This window comes from Argiope bruennichi, chromosome X2, assembly GCF_947563725.1.
Source record: "Argiope bruennichi chromosome X2, qqArgBrue1.1, whole genome shotgun sequence".
In the NCBI taxonomy this organism is placed as follows: Eukaryota; Metazoa; Arthropoda; class Arachnida; order Araneae; family Araneidae; genus Argiope; species Argiope bruennichi.
Window position 1 is genome coordinate 42,680,281 of NC_079163.1, and position 18,370 is coordinate 42,698,650.

Consider the following 18,370-nt stretch of genomic DNA (forward strand, 5'->3'; position numbering starts at 1 on the left):
AATGCGTTAATGAGTTTACAAAATTCGTTCAAAATGAACATTTTTTATACCTATCTAAAATTTCATTCTTGTTACAAAATTTAAATTCACAAGCAACTACATTACAATTTCTAGTTCGAATTGCATTACATCTCTGATATACCTTAACGTTTCTTTTTTATTAAATCGAAGTTGCAACTGTCAGCCAATCAAAATACACAGTATGTGCGAGTAGCAAATTTCTTTCAAGTCATTATGATTTAATGATGTACTATTAGAAAAATATTCAGTAATTGAATAAATTTCCTTTTCTGAAATCTATGTTTCCATGAAAATATATGACAAGCTCCTCGAAATTTATAAGTAAACTTATCTCTGCAAATTTTTTAGATAGAAGCATGAAACGTTTTTTATATATAAATGAATGTTAGAGAAATATTTTACTAATAAACACTTTTGTACTATTGGGCTGTATAAAAATTTAGTTTCTTTTCTTTCCTATCGGCATTCACATGAGTTGAAGCATTTTCATACTAGTTCTCATCTTTAATGAAATTTTGTGATTGGAAGTATATGTTTAGTTTCGATATTTAAGGAAATTAGCAGTTTTTCCACTTTTTTTGGACACTGCATATATCAGATAAGAAAAAAGTTTTCTTGTACTTATGTACAAAGAACCTTGTAAATTTTTTACAATTATTGATTATTTATTTTTCAAATGCAAGTTTGGAAATTATTTTTTTCCCTTTCATTTGGTGAAATGTTATATTCTGAAAAATATACTCAAATTGGTTCCAGATTGTTAATAGCAATCACTTCTGGAAGTAGGACTAATAATTTGATGAATGAACTGTGTTATTGTAATGTATTCAACAGTGTCCAAATGTAACAATTTAAGTGTTGATGTTAGTTACGATATCTTAATTTTGCATGCTTTTTTATGAAAGTTTGTAAGTATTTTCTATTGATTGAATAATATGAAATTTATTGTAAAATTTTTATTGAACTTTCAATACTTATAGCACCTCTAAATTCTTTTGTACATTATTTAATTTCTCTTTGTGATGTTTTAAAAATAAAATGGAACATCAATCTCTCTACTGAATACTGATTGTGGATATAGCAAAGGACCACCTGTTTCTGGTGGTTGATTAGATTTTTCAACTAAAGGTGCCTGTAAATTCACAGGTCTTTTTTCAGAATTAATTGCTACACCTTTTTCTGTTTCACTTAATTCAGGAAATGGTCTAATAGGTTTTGCTGCATCATAATAATATTTTGGCAATCCTCCCATGATTGAAGACATTTCTTGTGGGTTAAACAACCACTGATCTCTTTTGATTTGTATATCAGTAGGAAAGTCTCCTATTTTTGAGACAACTGTGATATTCAATTTATATAATTCGTCTTTTCTATCGGATTCAATTTCATTGGCTTTACTTGAATCCAGTAAATTTAGTTTTTCAGCTTCATTCTTCATAGTCAAGTTAGAAATGGTGTATTTTTCACGAGCTGAACCTTTCTGAATACTCATACCTTCTTTTGGGCTTTTTAATACAAACTCTATTGTAGATGATTCCCCGTCGGAATTAGTTTGTATTTCCAACATTGTTTGAGGGTCCTCTGTATGTACTGGAATAGAATCTGTGGTTTCTTTTGCTTCTAGTTCAGCTGTGGATTTTTTTTCATAATCTCTAGTAGTACTAGGAAAAGTCTGGACTGATACAATAATTGCACCTGACATCAGCAATACCTGTAAATAAAAATTGTATTAGTAAAATATTATTTTGTCTGTGTACATGTTGAATTAATTTATATTATGCGCTCAGTAATGGTAACATTTTCTGAGGAGTTGAGTTATTTTGATTCTTAAATGTGACTTGTTGATATGTTTGTTAAAATTAAATAATTTTCATTTCAGTCATTTAATTTTAAGCTAATTTTATAAAAGCATTGTTTGTAGTTTTAGTTTGTAGCTTGGACTTATTTAATTTCCTAAATAATTGGTGTAATACATTAAATGTTTAATACATCTAAACAGGCCTGAGATTATTTTTTTTATATTATTATTATAATAATTGAATGAATATTACTATACTTAATTGTAAAATGTAAATATATACAAAAGCATTTTTGTTTCGTTTTTAAAACGCTGTTCAGCATAATTGGTAAAAATTGTATTTTTATTTTGTAATATTTTATGCCACATGTTTTTTCTTGTGAAGATTTAAAATGCTGTTTGTTAAATAAGTTATGATATTTTACTTTCTCATAATAGTATAGAATTTCATATTTTAAAAAAATTATAAGGTCCTTTCCTACCTAAATTAGGGAGTTGCAAAGTTGTATGTAAATTTGAAAGATGTTGCTTTTTCTTTTCCAGTTTTTAACCCTTTATTCATTACATTGTAAAATAGTTTTTCCCCCCTAATAATGTGAATGAAAATTAGATATTGTTTCTTAAACATTTCTTGATTTGTTAATGAATTTAAAGGAAAAAAAATATAAGCATAAATATTGTAAATAAATTATGATGATTTTTTCCCCCTCTGAGTGTTAGTTGTAAAATATCATAATCTGTAATTATGTGTTTATGAAGCTTGATTATTATTTCTATAAATTTAGATTTCCTTTTCCTTTGTAAATTTTTATTAGCAATTATTTTATAATATGTGCATGCATATATATATATATATATATATATATATAATATGCATTTTCTTAATGATCCTACTGTATTCTTTTTGCAGCAAGCTTTTCTGTTTCACATTTTGTGTATAAGATCTTTTTCAATTTCTTTGAACTTCAGGTTAAGTATTCTTTATTCATGTAAATTTTTCATTAAAAAATAAATGCTCATTTATTATACACTTGAAGATATTTTGTATAGTTCCAAAGAAAAGTTTATTACTTTACAATACAATTATTAGAAAGAACTTTTGCATGCATTTGATGAAACCATAACTTGATTAATTTTTATTTTTCAAAATATTAAAATTCAAGTAATTTTGCATTTAAAATGGAAAATATGATTTAAGAAAAATATTTTATTCCCATTTAAAATAAATAAATAACCACAACTCAAATTTATTTTTATTCTGAATCAGTTATAAGCACAAATTTAAAAATTTATCCTTGCAAATATTGCTATAGAATTTTACTCTCTTCAGTGTTTAATGAAAAAAGAATTTAATTTAAGGGTAAATTAAAACTGTCCTATTTTTTTTTTATTATTATTTTCTTATTATAGCCATTACTTATACCTATAAAATAAATACAGTGAAATTATATGTTGTGTATCAGTTAAGCAAAGTAAGTATTAAAGGATAAATAAATTAATAATTGATGCAAGGACGATAATGGTACATTGAAAATTAACTTGTCAGACACAACTGACATATTAACTTGTTAATATTATATTTAGCTTGCAAGATAATCTCAAAAATATTAAAATTCCGAGGAACTCAAAAATAAAATATTTTTTAAGTATATGTATGTTTTTGCATTTTTTATGGCTGATTTATGAAAAACTAGCATAAAAAGGGATAAACGTTTTTGATTAATCTTGTTATAATTCAATGAAAAAACTGCAGTTTTATGATTCGACATGTTTGCTCATTTGAGCTTGAATTTCTAAGACTTCTGTGTACAGCCGAAATCAACAGAATAGATCCATTTCGGTGCAGTTTGTAACTACTGAAGTTAACAACTCTTCTAGGCTATATTTTAAACTTTTATTGCTGTCACTAAGTGCATAGTTTAGAAATATGCTCATTAAATTATTATTTGAGCAGAAAATAGACTTCTGTTTAAATTCCGAAAGAAATATTTACAAACATCATTTTTTTAAAAAATTTTATTGTTCTGTCTCTATGAAAAACAATTGATTTGTCTCTATAAAAATTGTATGAACCGAGTTTCAGGTTAATATGTGTTGGAATCTTGCAAGCTTGCTTGCTGAGTGGATGTCAGCTCTGGTATCATTCCTATTATTTGACTGCTGTCCAAAATTATGAGGTCTGTCCCAAAATAGCCCTACTGTTGTTTCAATATTACTAAATTAACAATATCAATATAACTAAACTCCGTTCATTAAGTATTACTAAAATATGCATAACCAACTCACATTAAATGTTATAAAATCATGTAAGTGTTCAGTAATAGAAAGATCTTTAACCCTAGGCAATGCCTGTAATTATATTTTTTATACCTCATTGTATCTGTTTTTATCAATAAGAAAATGTACACTGATACGGCGCATGGAAAGAAAAAAATATCAAATCTTTCTATAAACATTAACCAACGTGTGAACATAAAAGGGAGTGGTGTAACACTGATGCCTCATTAGCTGATATTGTATCCTCCGAGCATCACTGCTATACCTCGACATAATTATAGATGATGGATTGAAGAAAAATCACACACCCTTAAAAAAAGAATTTTTGTCAGAAAACCCCCTGCTTCTTAATGTTTTGAAGCCAGAGGCATTTTGCGGCTTAGGTAGCACACATTATGGGGCACTTCTTTTTGATCAATTTACTTTCATATTGCAACGCATTTTGAATTTAATTAAGATATATATATAATTTCTTTTTGGTTAATTTTTTTCATTTTAGTAATTTCGTAAAAATGCGTATGATTTTATTTATTATGACTCATAACTGAGTGGCACATTTGTATACAGTATTTAATATCCAGTAGCATATGATGCTACTATATATTAAATACCTTACTAAGTGAACGGAATGACACAAACTGGTACTTGACTAATTATTCTTGACGAAATATGATATTCTAAAATTTGTATTTTTAGAGATTTTTATTTTTTACAAATTTATTTATTTGACAAATAGGCTAATAAAAGGTTTTTTTTTCTTCTTGTTTTAATTCGACCTGCCTTTGTTAGAAAAGCAGCAGTAGGAAGTTAACGTTGGAAATCCACCAGCGAAAGTGCACGGGAAAAAAGACGTAATGCTGGAGAGATTGAACATATAAAAAAAGATAAAAAGTTGTTGTAACTATCGATATTTTCAATCCAAATTATGTTTCATTGAGAAAAATCAAAATAATTAAACTGAATACGAATTGCAAACTCAAAATATTTACAAATTTTAATAACATACTATAAAAATATTCTTATGAAAAATTTATCTTACCGGCATCTAATAATCAATCAGTGGTAGATTTTAGCATTTTGCAGTCCTAGACAATGCATATTATGAGGCTTCTCCTTTTGGTCATTTTGGTTTCACATTTCTTCTCATTTTTACTACTTATTTATTATGTTTATTATTTAAGTTGGGCTTTTTTTGTTATTGTTTGTTTCAGTAATTTCGTAAAAAATGTTTATTATTTTATTACTAGCAATGCCTTCTCGCTGTTGCCCTTGACATGATGTATGCTATTGAAATTAAAACCAGAAAAACAAAATTCAGCTATCAAAATTATATAATGATTTTTCATGCCAATGGTATCGTTTGATGAACTGTAGACGATAAAAAATGAAATAAATAAATGAAAATGAAAACGCTTTAAAAGAGAGAGGGAGACATGAAATTAGAAAGTTTTGTTGCAAATGCTGTTATCTATATTTACAATATTAAGGAAAACCAAAAAATCGTTGCCCTTCCTCCAAACATTGGTTCGATTCCAACATTTTTTTTTTTTTTTACATGAAGCTCATAACTTCTAGATATGTCATCAAGGGTCGCGTGCTCTTCTCCACGCTCCATTTTCGAGAGAAATATATATATATAAAAAAAAACACTCTCTTCCACTGTATTTTGTCTATGTTAAAAATTCACACGAGAGATTTCGCCAGCCCGAACCATTAGACCGATTTCCAAAACTTTTATTACATACGAAAACTCATGACCTCTAGCTATGTTATCTATGGTCATCTGCAGGGGTGTTTGTGCTCCGGGGAAACCCCGGAATTCCGGGGATTTTGAACTTCGATACCCGGAAATTCCGGGGATCGTCGTTCAAAAGGAAGTAGGAATAATAATGAATTATTTATTTTGATCTGGGTAATTTTGTTTGCTTTGAAAGCAGAAAACGCAAGGTCAGTGTGTGTGGTGAAAACTTTTCCTTTCTTTCTCCAAAGGCAGTGATAATGCGGGAAAAGTGGGGAAATACTTCTTTTTTGTTCTTTCCTTATTGCGAGTTATGACTCATTCCCCCGGTTCTCGGACATTCTCTTCTGGATTCTTTTCGGCAAGTAGGCGCGGCAGAAAAAAAAGGGAGAGACTTCGTTCGACCAGATGTGCGATCACGTGACCTGGGTTCAAAGGTCTTAATTTTGCAAAATTAATGGTTATTAATTTTGCAAAAAATGTAATTCATTGAACTTTTATAATTAGGTCATTCAATACTTCATAATTGTAATTTTTCATTTCTCCTCCCCCCCCCCTTCTCCAAACTCCAAAATGTCGGTAGTAAGTCCGTAAAAGTTTCAGGGGATTTTTTGGGGTCCCACAAACACCCCTGCATCTGCCATTTCCCAGAGAAATGGGGGGGGGGGAAACCCTACTACTTCACTGTACATTCTCTACGAGGAGAACCTAAACTGAGTTATTTCCATAGTTATTGTACGGAGTAAAGAAATGTTTGTTTCATATTCTCCTAAATAAGTCAACAAATTTCGTCGACCACTTTTCTCCCGTTTCGAGATATATTGGAAAATAAAAGATTGACAGATTGTTTAACATCAACAACTGAACCAATTTCGCCACTTTAAAGTAAGCTAACCAGTCAGAACGCTCTATATTTATTGCCTAAGTGTAGTTTAAAATAATATGGTAAATATGATATTTCTCTGTTAAAGTGATATGATTTTTTCTTTCTTTTTGCGATGATGTAGTTCTTCAGCGCTGATTAACATGACTAAACCAATCATTAATATACTTGTAATCTTCGGCGACCATATGAATGTTTTAACATTGTGTCGAAAAATTTTGATTAAATACATTTTATCAAAAAAAAAGTACCGTTTTAAATTGTGTATCCGTAATAACGATAGAGCTTTTTGATTAGTCAGCTATGTTGGGAAAGTGGCGAAAAGACTTATTTTGCGATTTGACGGTCACTTTTGCCACCCAATATTCATTTAGCCATATGTTTGGTGCTTGAAATAACTGAATGGCCATAATGAAATCAATAGGAACTTGACCATTTATAGTTGATAAAGCACTAGTAAGAACTTGTCTTTATATGCTTTATAATTTATAGATTTGTATTTTTTACGAATTTATTACTCGCCTAAACTGATGACAATTTTTTAACTCAAGCTGCTTGCACTCCTCTCCCTCCATCAGTGTAGCGGCCCTAGGTCATCAATTGACTAATTATTTGTCGAAGTACTTTCTAAACTTTGAAATAAAGAAAAAATACCATGTCCAAATGTACTTTAAAGTTAATTCATGTATTACTAACAAATAAAATATGAGCCTCAACCTCAGTCTAATTCTCCAACGTTCCTAATTCAGCACTGAACATACAATTTGCGGATATAATGGATGGCCATTTTTATTATTAATAGTAATAAACCTTATTTGTTAAGTTTGATATTAGCACCATGTTTCAAAATATGTTATTAAACTCAGACACCGCCATTTCTACGATGAACCTTTATGTTTGATTACTTCATTAACTGACGCAAAACTGTAAAATTAGAATTCAAAATGTTACTTTTAAAATGTCGAATCCTTGATCATAACTTATGTAACTTTTATTTTTTTTTAAACAACACCATCTTACTATTAAATTGCATGAAATGCAAATATAAGTACCATTGAGGAAGCGCTGACCCAACTAAGATATGAATTGTAACAAAAAAAATTACTGTTTATAAGCTTTTGAATTATTCAAAACAAATATGCCCTTCAAAATGAATCCGCAAACACTAGCATTCGCCAATGGCTTTCATTTTTCCATTGCTAAAACGACCCAGAAAGTAACAATTTTGAAGGTGAAACCTTCAGTTATAAAGAGGGCGTTCGTCTGCCATTCATAAAATGGAAAATTCTTTGTGCTAATGCAATTGTGCGCTCATTTTGCTTTTCTTATTTAGCGCAAACCCTTTTTTTAAAAAAAAATAAATAAACGCATCCTGATGGGGATAGTATTTTGCTTCCTTTTTTTGGTATTTCCAAAATTTGTCCCATGGTTAATGACTGTAATTTAATTTAAAAAATTATAATACAGTATTTTTTTTTTTTTTTTTTTTTTTTTTTTTTTTTGTATTTTGCTAGCATGTAAAAGAATATTTTCGACTCTTTTTTTGAAATCTTTATTTTGTGTGCAACGGTATAAGTATATTTTTGCATAGATGGATATTAAAATAAAACGATATTCTTTTCTTTAAAAAAAGATTATTATTATTTTTATATTCATTTGTTGACTCTTTTGATTAAGATTTATGAATAAAAAAAATAAATTTATAGGAGAGAAAGAATATATATTTTCGTGGCCGAGAAGAGAGAAGACACTTTTTAAATTTTAAAACTTCCGTTTTATTCCATTTCGAGAGACATAATTTATGTACAAACAAGAAGCGACGAGATACGTTAGTCCACGAACAAGAGAAAAGCAAACAAGCGAAAGGAGACCGAAATATTTTCCCCTAATGATTTTATACTATGAGATTCTGATAGGGATTTCTTTGACACGTATAGACTTACGAAAAATATAGGTATCTTTTAAAAGAATTTTCTTAGATGACAGATTTTCCCCTTCACTTGGAGCGTGTGAAAGTACTGAGTTTTACAGAGCTCGTGTAGCATTAAATAAAAAAGGTGGAACTGGATCAGGAAATAAGGGAACATTTTAGAATTAAGTTAATATAGGTTAAAGTAAGACAAAACTTTAGGAATTAACTAAGATTTAAATTAAATTTTAAAATATCATTAAATATATACACTACCGTATAGGCTTGTTTCTATCGATAACATTTCTGAAATTTGAATTTCATACAAGCAACTAGTATTATTAGAGAGAAGAAACTACAAATCTTTTTTTTAAATTATGTATGTTTATAAGAGATGAGTTTTTAAGAAAGAAATCTCGGAAAGTTACTTTACGTTTAGAAAATAACAACGATTTCTTTGAGAAAATAATCGCATAATGATGAATTTTCATATAGCAACTATTGGAAAATTCATATCTAAAAAATGAATAAATTAGTGAGCATAATACAGAGATCAAATGTCGTAATTATACAAAAATTCTATCAGAAGCGAAATTTCTAATGGAAGTTGAATGGCTTTAGATGAATTTCTTTGATGAAATTATTATTGTTAATTTATGCATTCTTAATTTTTGGTCAGTCGAATATTTCACATGAGTCGAGAACATTTATTTGGAGCATTATTTCATTTGATAGCTTCTCATAGCAACATCTGAAAGGAAATTTGAATTTAGTTTAATTTAGTTTAGTTATATTAACGTCCCATTTTTTAAAGCAACACTAGTTCTATTTTGGGACGGACCTCGTAATTTTGAACCGCGGTCAGATGAAGAGGACGACACCTGAGCTGTCACCCCCCTCTCCACACTAGCCGGAGGACGTTTGATCCGGACCGATTTAACGTGCAGCAGACCCGCTTACACGATGGTTCTTCAGTGGAATCGAGTCTCGAACTTGAAACCCTCCGAAGCCGAGACCTTACCACCAGGCCACCGCGGCCCTTAAGGAAATTCGAGAGCAGCTACTTTTGTGGTCTTTCTTATTGTTGTAAAAAAGTATGAATTAATACAACAATCATTAATATCATTTTCGTTAGGAATGCGTTGTGTTTACGTCTGGAAATTCTCATCTCCATATATATGTGCAAATAATCAAAGAAACTTTAATATTCAATGACACATACCTTCACTTCGGAGAGTGAGAATCAAGAGGCAGAATCTCATATTTATCACACTAGAATTGCGTATTCGAATCTAGTTTCGTCTGCAGATCCCATATATTTGCTGACTTTGTGGATGCCATGCAAGTTTTCCGAAAAACCAAATTTTGAGTCATCCGTACGTTTTTATGTAGTTAGCGGAGTACTGCATTTTACTATCTAAATCATAAAGTCCGTTTCTAGTAGAGAAGTAATTGGAAAATAATGTAACAAATTGAATCAAGCCGAATGTCATCATTTCATCATTAAATAACGAAACTTTTCAAATTTTCAACCATTAATGTATAATAAAAGTTTTCTTCCCGCCATAAACAGAATATGCGAAATGGGAAACTTTTGATTGAAATTAAATGGACCTAGGAGCTATCTAGCCCTACTTATACAAATACTTTAAAAAAATACAACTTGGCAACTCCAAATTGATCCCGTTTATTTTTTTAAGTGTACAAGTAATTAAGTTTGTAAGTTTTTAACTGTAAATTGATTGGCATATGCATTAATGTTTTCCTCAATTCCACTTAAAGTATGAAAATTATTTCCTCTGTAATGAAATTTGCAAAAGTTTCAAGTGTCAGTCGAACTTTCAATTTGCTCTTTCCGCCTTTCTATTATTGAAAGGTGTGGCCTTGTTCATGCTTATCTAGAGTCAAGTCATTCTTAAAAGAACGCGAAATGCAAGTCCACACGCTTCATTGTATTAAGAGGGATGTAGTTAAATTTCATTCTGAAGGTCAACTTTTCCACCCTATCCCTTGTTCTAGATTTCAGTTCTACGACGTAGATCAAGTGGCCTCCACATTGATTAATCATAACAAGCGCCAAAATCAAGAAAAGGGTGTCGTCTTAATATTTTGCAATAGTGCCTCGAAACTAAAATAATGTCGGAGTAAAAGAAAGAGAGAGAGAGATGTATTTTAATTGCATTCATTTTCGAGACTTCAATTTGTGGTTTCTTTGTTGAATTGTTGTCTTATTCATACCTGTCACTTAAATAAATTTTTAAAAAATGTTAAGATTTCGAAATATGATATTGCAGCATGATAAATATCAGCATTTATTAGTTTAAAGAAACTCTTAAATATATTTATTTATAGAATATGAAATACTTTCAAATTAAGTCTTATTCCCTAAATGTATAAAAGCTGTAAAAGAACCTTTTTTAGATGTATCGAAAATTTTCATTTAATTATATAAATACCATGAATCAAGAGGAATTGATAATTATGTTTTATAGTCAGAAACTATCATCGTAAGCAATATGCATGTATATGACATTTATTCGTTTTAAATAAATATGAAAACGATTAACAGTCATTACTTCTTTGAAATAAACAGTAGGATGAATGGACTATGATATAAATAGTACATTTCTGAAACATATAGGCAGTATCATGTTCATATCATAAAAATCATGATACAAATAGGAAGTACAATAATGAAATACAATAAAACAAAACAAAATCTTTTTAACATTTACTTGAAAATATCTAAATTTATTCTGATAGTAAAATATTAGTCAATTTATTTTGGTTTTTATTATTTTCTATAAATTTTCAACAATCAGATGTAAACAATTAATATGTCATATGTCAAGGAACGAATTCGTTTCCTTTCATTAGGAAATATTTTGCCGCATTTGGATCTGGTTTTTGTTATTTTATAAATAAACTACAGTATTTACAAGCATTTGTATTAATGACGTTACATTGAATTTCAGTTGCGTGCGGACCATGTATGCAGTTGTGAACACTGTAGAGCTTTATGCAAGGAAAATTTCTTCCGAAAGAGCGTCTTTTTTTTTATCTTTGCAAGTTCATATATCGATTTTATAAGAAATGTTTTGCAGAAAAAAACCTATACTAATGTATTTACTTTTAAATAATTTCTTTTATAGTTGGAGCTTTTATATTCTAATAAATATTATAATTTCAACTTTTATATTTTATATTTTTAATATGCAGAATGGTAATAATGAACCTTAGATTGAAATCATCAAGATGTCGGGTACAGAATTTTAACTGGAAAACTGAAATCAATTTCATCAATAGAAAAAGTTATTTTTTTTAACTGAAATTCAGAAGTTGCAGAAAGTTATTCAAGTTCATTAACAATAAACCACTTTCATTGTTTAATAATGCATTATTTACAATGACAGACTTGCATTTTCCAGTGAAATAGGCATGACTTATCACGTCATATGTAAGAGAGCAAATAGTCAAACCTTCCGTGTTGTGGATAATTAACTTCCTCACGCAATACTTTTGTTACTCGGAAACTGCGCATTGCATTCATGCTTTTTAACCCCACAATCTACTTAGTTCGAGCACAAGCTAGTGATAAATAAATAATGCGACTTGGACAAAAACAAACAAACAAAAAATTACAAAAATACGTAAGTGAAAAAATGTGACATTTATTAGTTCCGAAATTTTTCAAATTTATCTTGATGTATAAACTATTCATTGGGTATTTCGGGATAGAAAGGTAATATATTTACAAACTAACCGTCTTTAAATGCTTTGTGAAATTGCTTTAAATTGCGATTCATAAGTTTTTATGCTTATTTAAGGCTAGAAGAAAGCAGAAGTTTCATAGAAAATTATATACAAATCCCAGGAACTTAAAATTGGATTTTAATATTTAGTTAAAATAATTTTTGGTTCATAAATTTTTCAAAATTTTGGTGAAGGGTTTAAATTTAAAAATTTGAAGCATGATATTTTGTTGGTTAAATTATTTAGCTGCTCTCTTATAACAAGTTAATGGGTAAGAGGCTTTTTTGATGTAATTAATTGGAATTTTGGAAGGATTTTGTATCTGCTAACTTAATCAGTTTTAAAATTTATTTTCTCACATCTTTTCAATCACAAAATTTTTATTTTAAGCCTCTTTTTTGTTCATGGCACATACTTATTTTTATTTATGACATTCTTTTGTTGGCACAAATATTCAAAAAACTTTGGTTCTTTAGCAGATCTGTATTGTTTAATGGAATTCAAGATAGTAAACTTGTCTTTGCTTTTTTATTCCAGGAAATAAATGCGAAACTTAGGGATAATATATTAATATCCCTAACGATCCAGATAGGTCAAGAATACGACCTTGCTCCTATCTGGATCGTTTTTATGGCAGTTCCATTTCACTTAAATAGGACTAATTATTCAGAAAACTTTCTTTAAAAAAATTCTTTTATTCATATCTTTATTTCATCAAGGCACGATTGTAAACTTGCATTTTCTAAATTCTATCGTTCACATGCTTGTTGGAAAATATTTTTATGATCATTTGAGTTCACAATGATTTTCAATTTCTCGCTTGAAATTTGTTTTTCGGTAGCTGTTATAATTTTAAATATCTATCTTATATAAAATTTCAAAAACAGTTTTTCGCTTCTGTATAAATTTTTTTCTTTCTATATATCTATATTGGGAACGACTAATACGGTTCGACAAAGATGAATGCACAAATGAGCAATTAAAGAGCAACAATTAAATGGAAAATTATTATTTTCTTCACAGAAAACTATGTAGAACCGTAACTGAATTACAATAGATTACACAAGCATATGATTACAAAATTTACTGAAAAATAATAACTGATTCTTAAAAAATTTTAGATCTTCCTTTCCGAATGACAAATCGTGAAAAATTTCCCTCAGTCATCGTTCGCATGTAAATTAAACTAAGATCATTAGTATATTAATATGAAATATTTATTATTTCTAGTCCGTAAATAAAATATATGATAAACTACTTAGGTGTATGAGTATAAACTGGTTTTCAATAATAAAAGAATGCAAGAATAATGTTGAACTTTTCACCGAGCGAGAGCCTAACAATTTACAGTATTGGCCTTGAGACTAACCATATAAAAAACATATTTCTTTCCAGACTAGATCAGGCCTTATTTCGTATTTATAGCTTAAGTACAGAAAAATGCACCTTACTCCTTTCTTTTCCTAAGGATTTAATTAACTGATGAGGGTTGATGTGAGTAATGACGGCTGTGATAAGGAATTCTCAAAGCTATTCTCCACCATAATAAACAATAAGCATGCTTTTGTAATAAAGCATTCTGTGCTCTTCACAGATGATACGGAAGTTTAACTTTCATTCTCAGCAAGCTAACTTAGAATGATCACGGGTGGTCAGTTTGAAATGAATGTTTTGGTGTATAACAAAAAGGATGCATCAAATATCCATGATTTTCGTATTAATGAAACAGCTTAGGTGCAGAGTGACACTAGTAGTGACAGCATCAGATGTTAAAATGTGTTTCGCAAAACTTTTTGGATATTTGCAAAAAAAAAAAAAAAAAAAATCGTATCTTTATTGCTTCCAAGATGATTTACAAGAGGAAAAAAGCAAAAGAAGAAAACTTTAAAATATGAATTTTTCAAATAAATGTGGGTAGCTGTTGTAAAGAATTGTCGAAAACTTGCACAGAAATAGTGATTAAATTTTAGCCACGCATTTCAAGACGAATAATTATTTCTAGAGGAAAAATTATTTTGGACGATATATGTAAGAAATTCACGAAATTGTGACATTTCAGGGGTTTGAAATGCATATTTACAACTTTCAAATAAAACATTTTTTGTTCAATTTGGGGAGTGTCAGAGAAAAACCGAAGTTAAAATTCCATCAAAACATCGAAGAGAAATAAAGTATAAGGATAGGGGGAATGTTAAAATATTTATGGCTGAATACCATACAGAGATTGAAAAACGGACTTCACGAAAAAAAAAGGGGGGGGGGGAGAGAAAGCTTTAAAGAACGAGTGTAAAAAACTTACATCACAATACGATGTTAACTTACGTAGCATAAAATGAGTTTTACTATTATTTTTCTGTGTCACGATATTCATTTTTTTGAAATGACTGATTTACAAAACTGAATAGATGCTTGATTGAGATGAAATTATATGTTTATTGAAACTGAGACTTAATAATAAAACTACTACTAATAAAAATGAATATGTTGTGTGTGTTGGCACTTTACAGGCCAGATCGTTTGACCTACTGCTACCAAATTTGGCTCATATATAACTTGGAGAATAGAAATGTTCAATAGTAGAAGGAGCGATTTTTATGAAATTTTAAATAAAATTTTAAATAATTAAAAATAAAACTGAATTTCGACATTTTTCCGTGACAATTTCCGAAAGTATTATTACACAAAAATAAATTTTACACCGTTTTAAAATTAAAAAAATCTTTTTTTAATGATATCACCTTATTAGAGGAAATTTTTGCCGAATTTCGGCAATTTTTTCAAAAATATTTTTTGCCGAATTTCCAGCTTCAGAAAGTTTTCATTGTTTTATGAAATATTTAATCAGGTGATTTTCCATTGTTGAAAGCTAAACAAGAAGAGTTCTGCTTAATATCTGTATAATTTACAAGACAAATGAAACAGTGAAATTACAATACCGCGAAATTTAGAAAATAGATAAACCGAATATTTACGTTTTTAATAACGCTATAATGTTATGGGACTGTCTCCATTAGACAGATTCATGAACGAAATAAATAGAAATTAAGTAAGACAAAATAAAGCGGTTTTAATATCAAAAACTTACAACGACTAGTGATTAATAATACTTATGATCGAGAAACAACCTATAAATGTTGTTTTTAAATAAATAGTCAAAAATACACCAGAAGCACTTTATATGGTCCAAACATATTTTTGTGACATTATTTGTTTTAATAGCGTGTTACAAGTGTCTAAAATTTTGAATTGTAGTTTGGGTTCTCAGAATGCTTGTTTGAGTGAATTCTATATAAATATAGGTTAACGTGGCGGACAGCGAAACAAACGATTTCCAGTTTACTACAATACATGGAGAATTTGTTCCGTGATATTGGGCATGCTGGGAAGTTCGAGACAACTGTGTCAAATTCCACGTATTGCAAGACGAATAAGCAACAAAACTGGTCGAAAGACAAAATTGATATGTCAGAGTTAACGTTCATTGTTTGAATGTAAAATAGCCTTGATTCCAGCGATAGAGGAAACAGAAAAGCAAGTGTTATAGGCAGTCTTCTCAGACACCTAAAGAGCTTTCACGGTTACTGTAAAAAAACGCAGTGCTTTCTTTGCACTTTTAAGAAAAAAATCCGCCATGATTCAAGGAATTTCGAGGAACAAAATGCATTATATTTTACATCAATCAATCTGTTACAATCGAGTTTTGGAACCTTTTTCTAAGTAATACAAAAATTTCCATTTAATTATCGTCTAGAGTTTCTTAATTAATTAAAATTAGGATCGCCCTGTATAATTTTGGGGTTGCGAAAACCTTGTATTAAATCGAATCATAAATATTAATATATTCAACCATAATATAACTCAATTAAGATTCTTCATGAAGATTTATCACGCATTGTTTTTAAGTCAGTTAAAACTTCATTAGCACTTTTTGTTTTTCTCTGTAAATGTATACTTGAAATTGGGAATTTGATTTAGCCGGAAAAGAGACACAAATAAAACAAGTTTAAGATCTTGTTTACATAGTTAAATTATATAAAACTATAAATGTAGTTTAAGAATATTTGTTATCATTCGTTTATTTATAATCTCCCCGAAAGTTAAAAAAATCATTTTCAAAGTTTTCATATCCTTGATTAAGTTGTGGATCATGATTTACCACAGAAATATTTCGAAATACTTAAATACATACGAATTATCATAATAGCATTAATTAAGTTTTACTTCAACTTATGGACCTGTTAATTTATATTTCGCTAAATTCACTTATTTATTTGCGCTAAATTCACTTAAGAATATCTAAATAACAGCAGAAAGCTTCATTTAAATGCACAGCAGATTTTTGAGATGTTGGTTTTCAAGTATTTATGCAATTGTTTTCATAAATTTGTTTTGCTGTTTTTCAATTTGATTTAGAATAAAAAAGCTGCAATATTATTTGGAGGAAATTATGTCATATTTGGCTTGAATGAAAATTTCATTAGATTTATTTTCGCTAATTTTAAAATACACGAACAAATACTTTAACTTCAAAAAAAAAAAAAAAAGAAATTGGTAGGTAGAAATGAAAAAAAGGAAAAGAAAAGTAAAGAAAGAAAATGCTAATTTTGAGAAAAAAAAATCCTATTGAACGTTCTAATCTAGGAAAATTAGAAAAAATGATTTTGCTTTATATCAGTGATTCTCCATATGTGAAACATAATCCATTAATAATATAAAAGAAAGGCAAGAAAAAAAAATCGAAAGATTCAAAAAAGGTGACAAAAATAAATAAAAATAATTACTGAAACCAAAATTAAAAAAAAAAAAAAAAAAAAAAAAAAAACGATATCGTTAATGCAGGAAAAAAAAAAACATTATTCTTATAAACATATAAATATGTATAATTATTCTTTTAATATTTATTTGAAATTACAAACTTTATTCGAAAAGAACGAAATTCAATAAATCTAAATAAAAAGGGACATGGGAATGAAGCATATGCTATACCTTTAGTTGGTTTCAACCTTTTAGTTGGCTGGCAAATACTAAAAGGTTGAAATATGATGCTTTAGCTTTATATAAAATTTATTGCATTTTTATCAAAAATGTATCATAAAAACTCATAAAATTACAATTTTACTGCCTGTAATTTAAAACAAGCTGTAAAAATTATTTTTATTTATTGTTATTTTTTTTCTTGCCAATAATTTTTTTATAAGTTTGGATTGTAATGTTATGAAATATTCGAAGCAACATTATTCTTTCGAATATTTATCTCAAGATCTTATTTATTCTATTTCATTTCAAATTTTAATCAAACCATTTCAGTTATTTTTAAAGCAGGCAATAATTCACCACATACACACAAAATAATAATAATAATAATAAATGTAATAGTAAGTGGATCTTACTAAAGCCTCTAAAATGGCGAACGTACAAAATGTAAGATAATTTTCGAATCAATGGCTTAAATATGTTTTTTTTTTTTTTTTTTTTTTTTTTTTTCAAAAAAGAAGAAAATACTGTCTAAATAGTTTGTAACACATCATGCATTTATCTTACTGAATATTCCTGATATTATCTTATTTCAAATTTAATTAAAAAAATGAAGAAGAAAAAGACTCACTCGAAGCAAAGTCATGCTGACCAGAGAGTTTGATCTTCGTTCTGAGGGAGGGGAGACGCTATTTCTCGGACGGATTTAATCTTCCATCCCTGTTTTATACCTGGAGAACGCTCGTCCGCAGATGAGTCGACCTTCGACCGCGAGCAAATCAGGAACACGAAAGCGTCCAAGGCTACGCCCCGCCCAAAGGCACGAGATTCAAATTTTAAAATGCGGACGGGATTCTACACCGCATGCGTGTATCATGATACTCTAGGCTGAATAGAATACAAAGTAGCCTCTTGATAAATCATCGTTAATTTGTAGAATGAAAACCATATTTGCATTTTAAGATTTTAAGTATTCGTATTGTCTCGACTGCATAATCTGTACCCATCTCACATACA

At 28.9% G+C, this 18,370-nt stretch overlaps 1 protein-coding gene across 1 annotated transcript; it reads right to left on the reverse strand.

Moving 5' to 3' along the window:
• Positions 1–962: 962 nt before the first annotated feature.
• LOC129959969 (uncharacterized) lies at positions 963–18,139 on the reverse strand. Its single transcript, XM_056072908.1, has 2 exons — positions 17,985–18,139; positions 963–1,732 (listed from the first exon to the last, which is right to left on the reverse strand). Exons 1-2 carry the CDS (start codon positions 17,997–17,999, stop codon positions 1,049–1,051), a joined length of 699 nt encoding a protein of 232 aa, XP_055928883.1. The 5' UTR covers positions 18,000–18,139; the 3' UTR covers positions 963–1,048.
• Between the last annotated feature and the right edge of the window lie 231 nt (positions 18,140–18,370).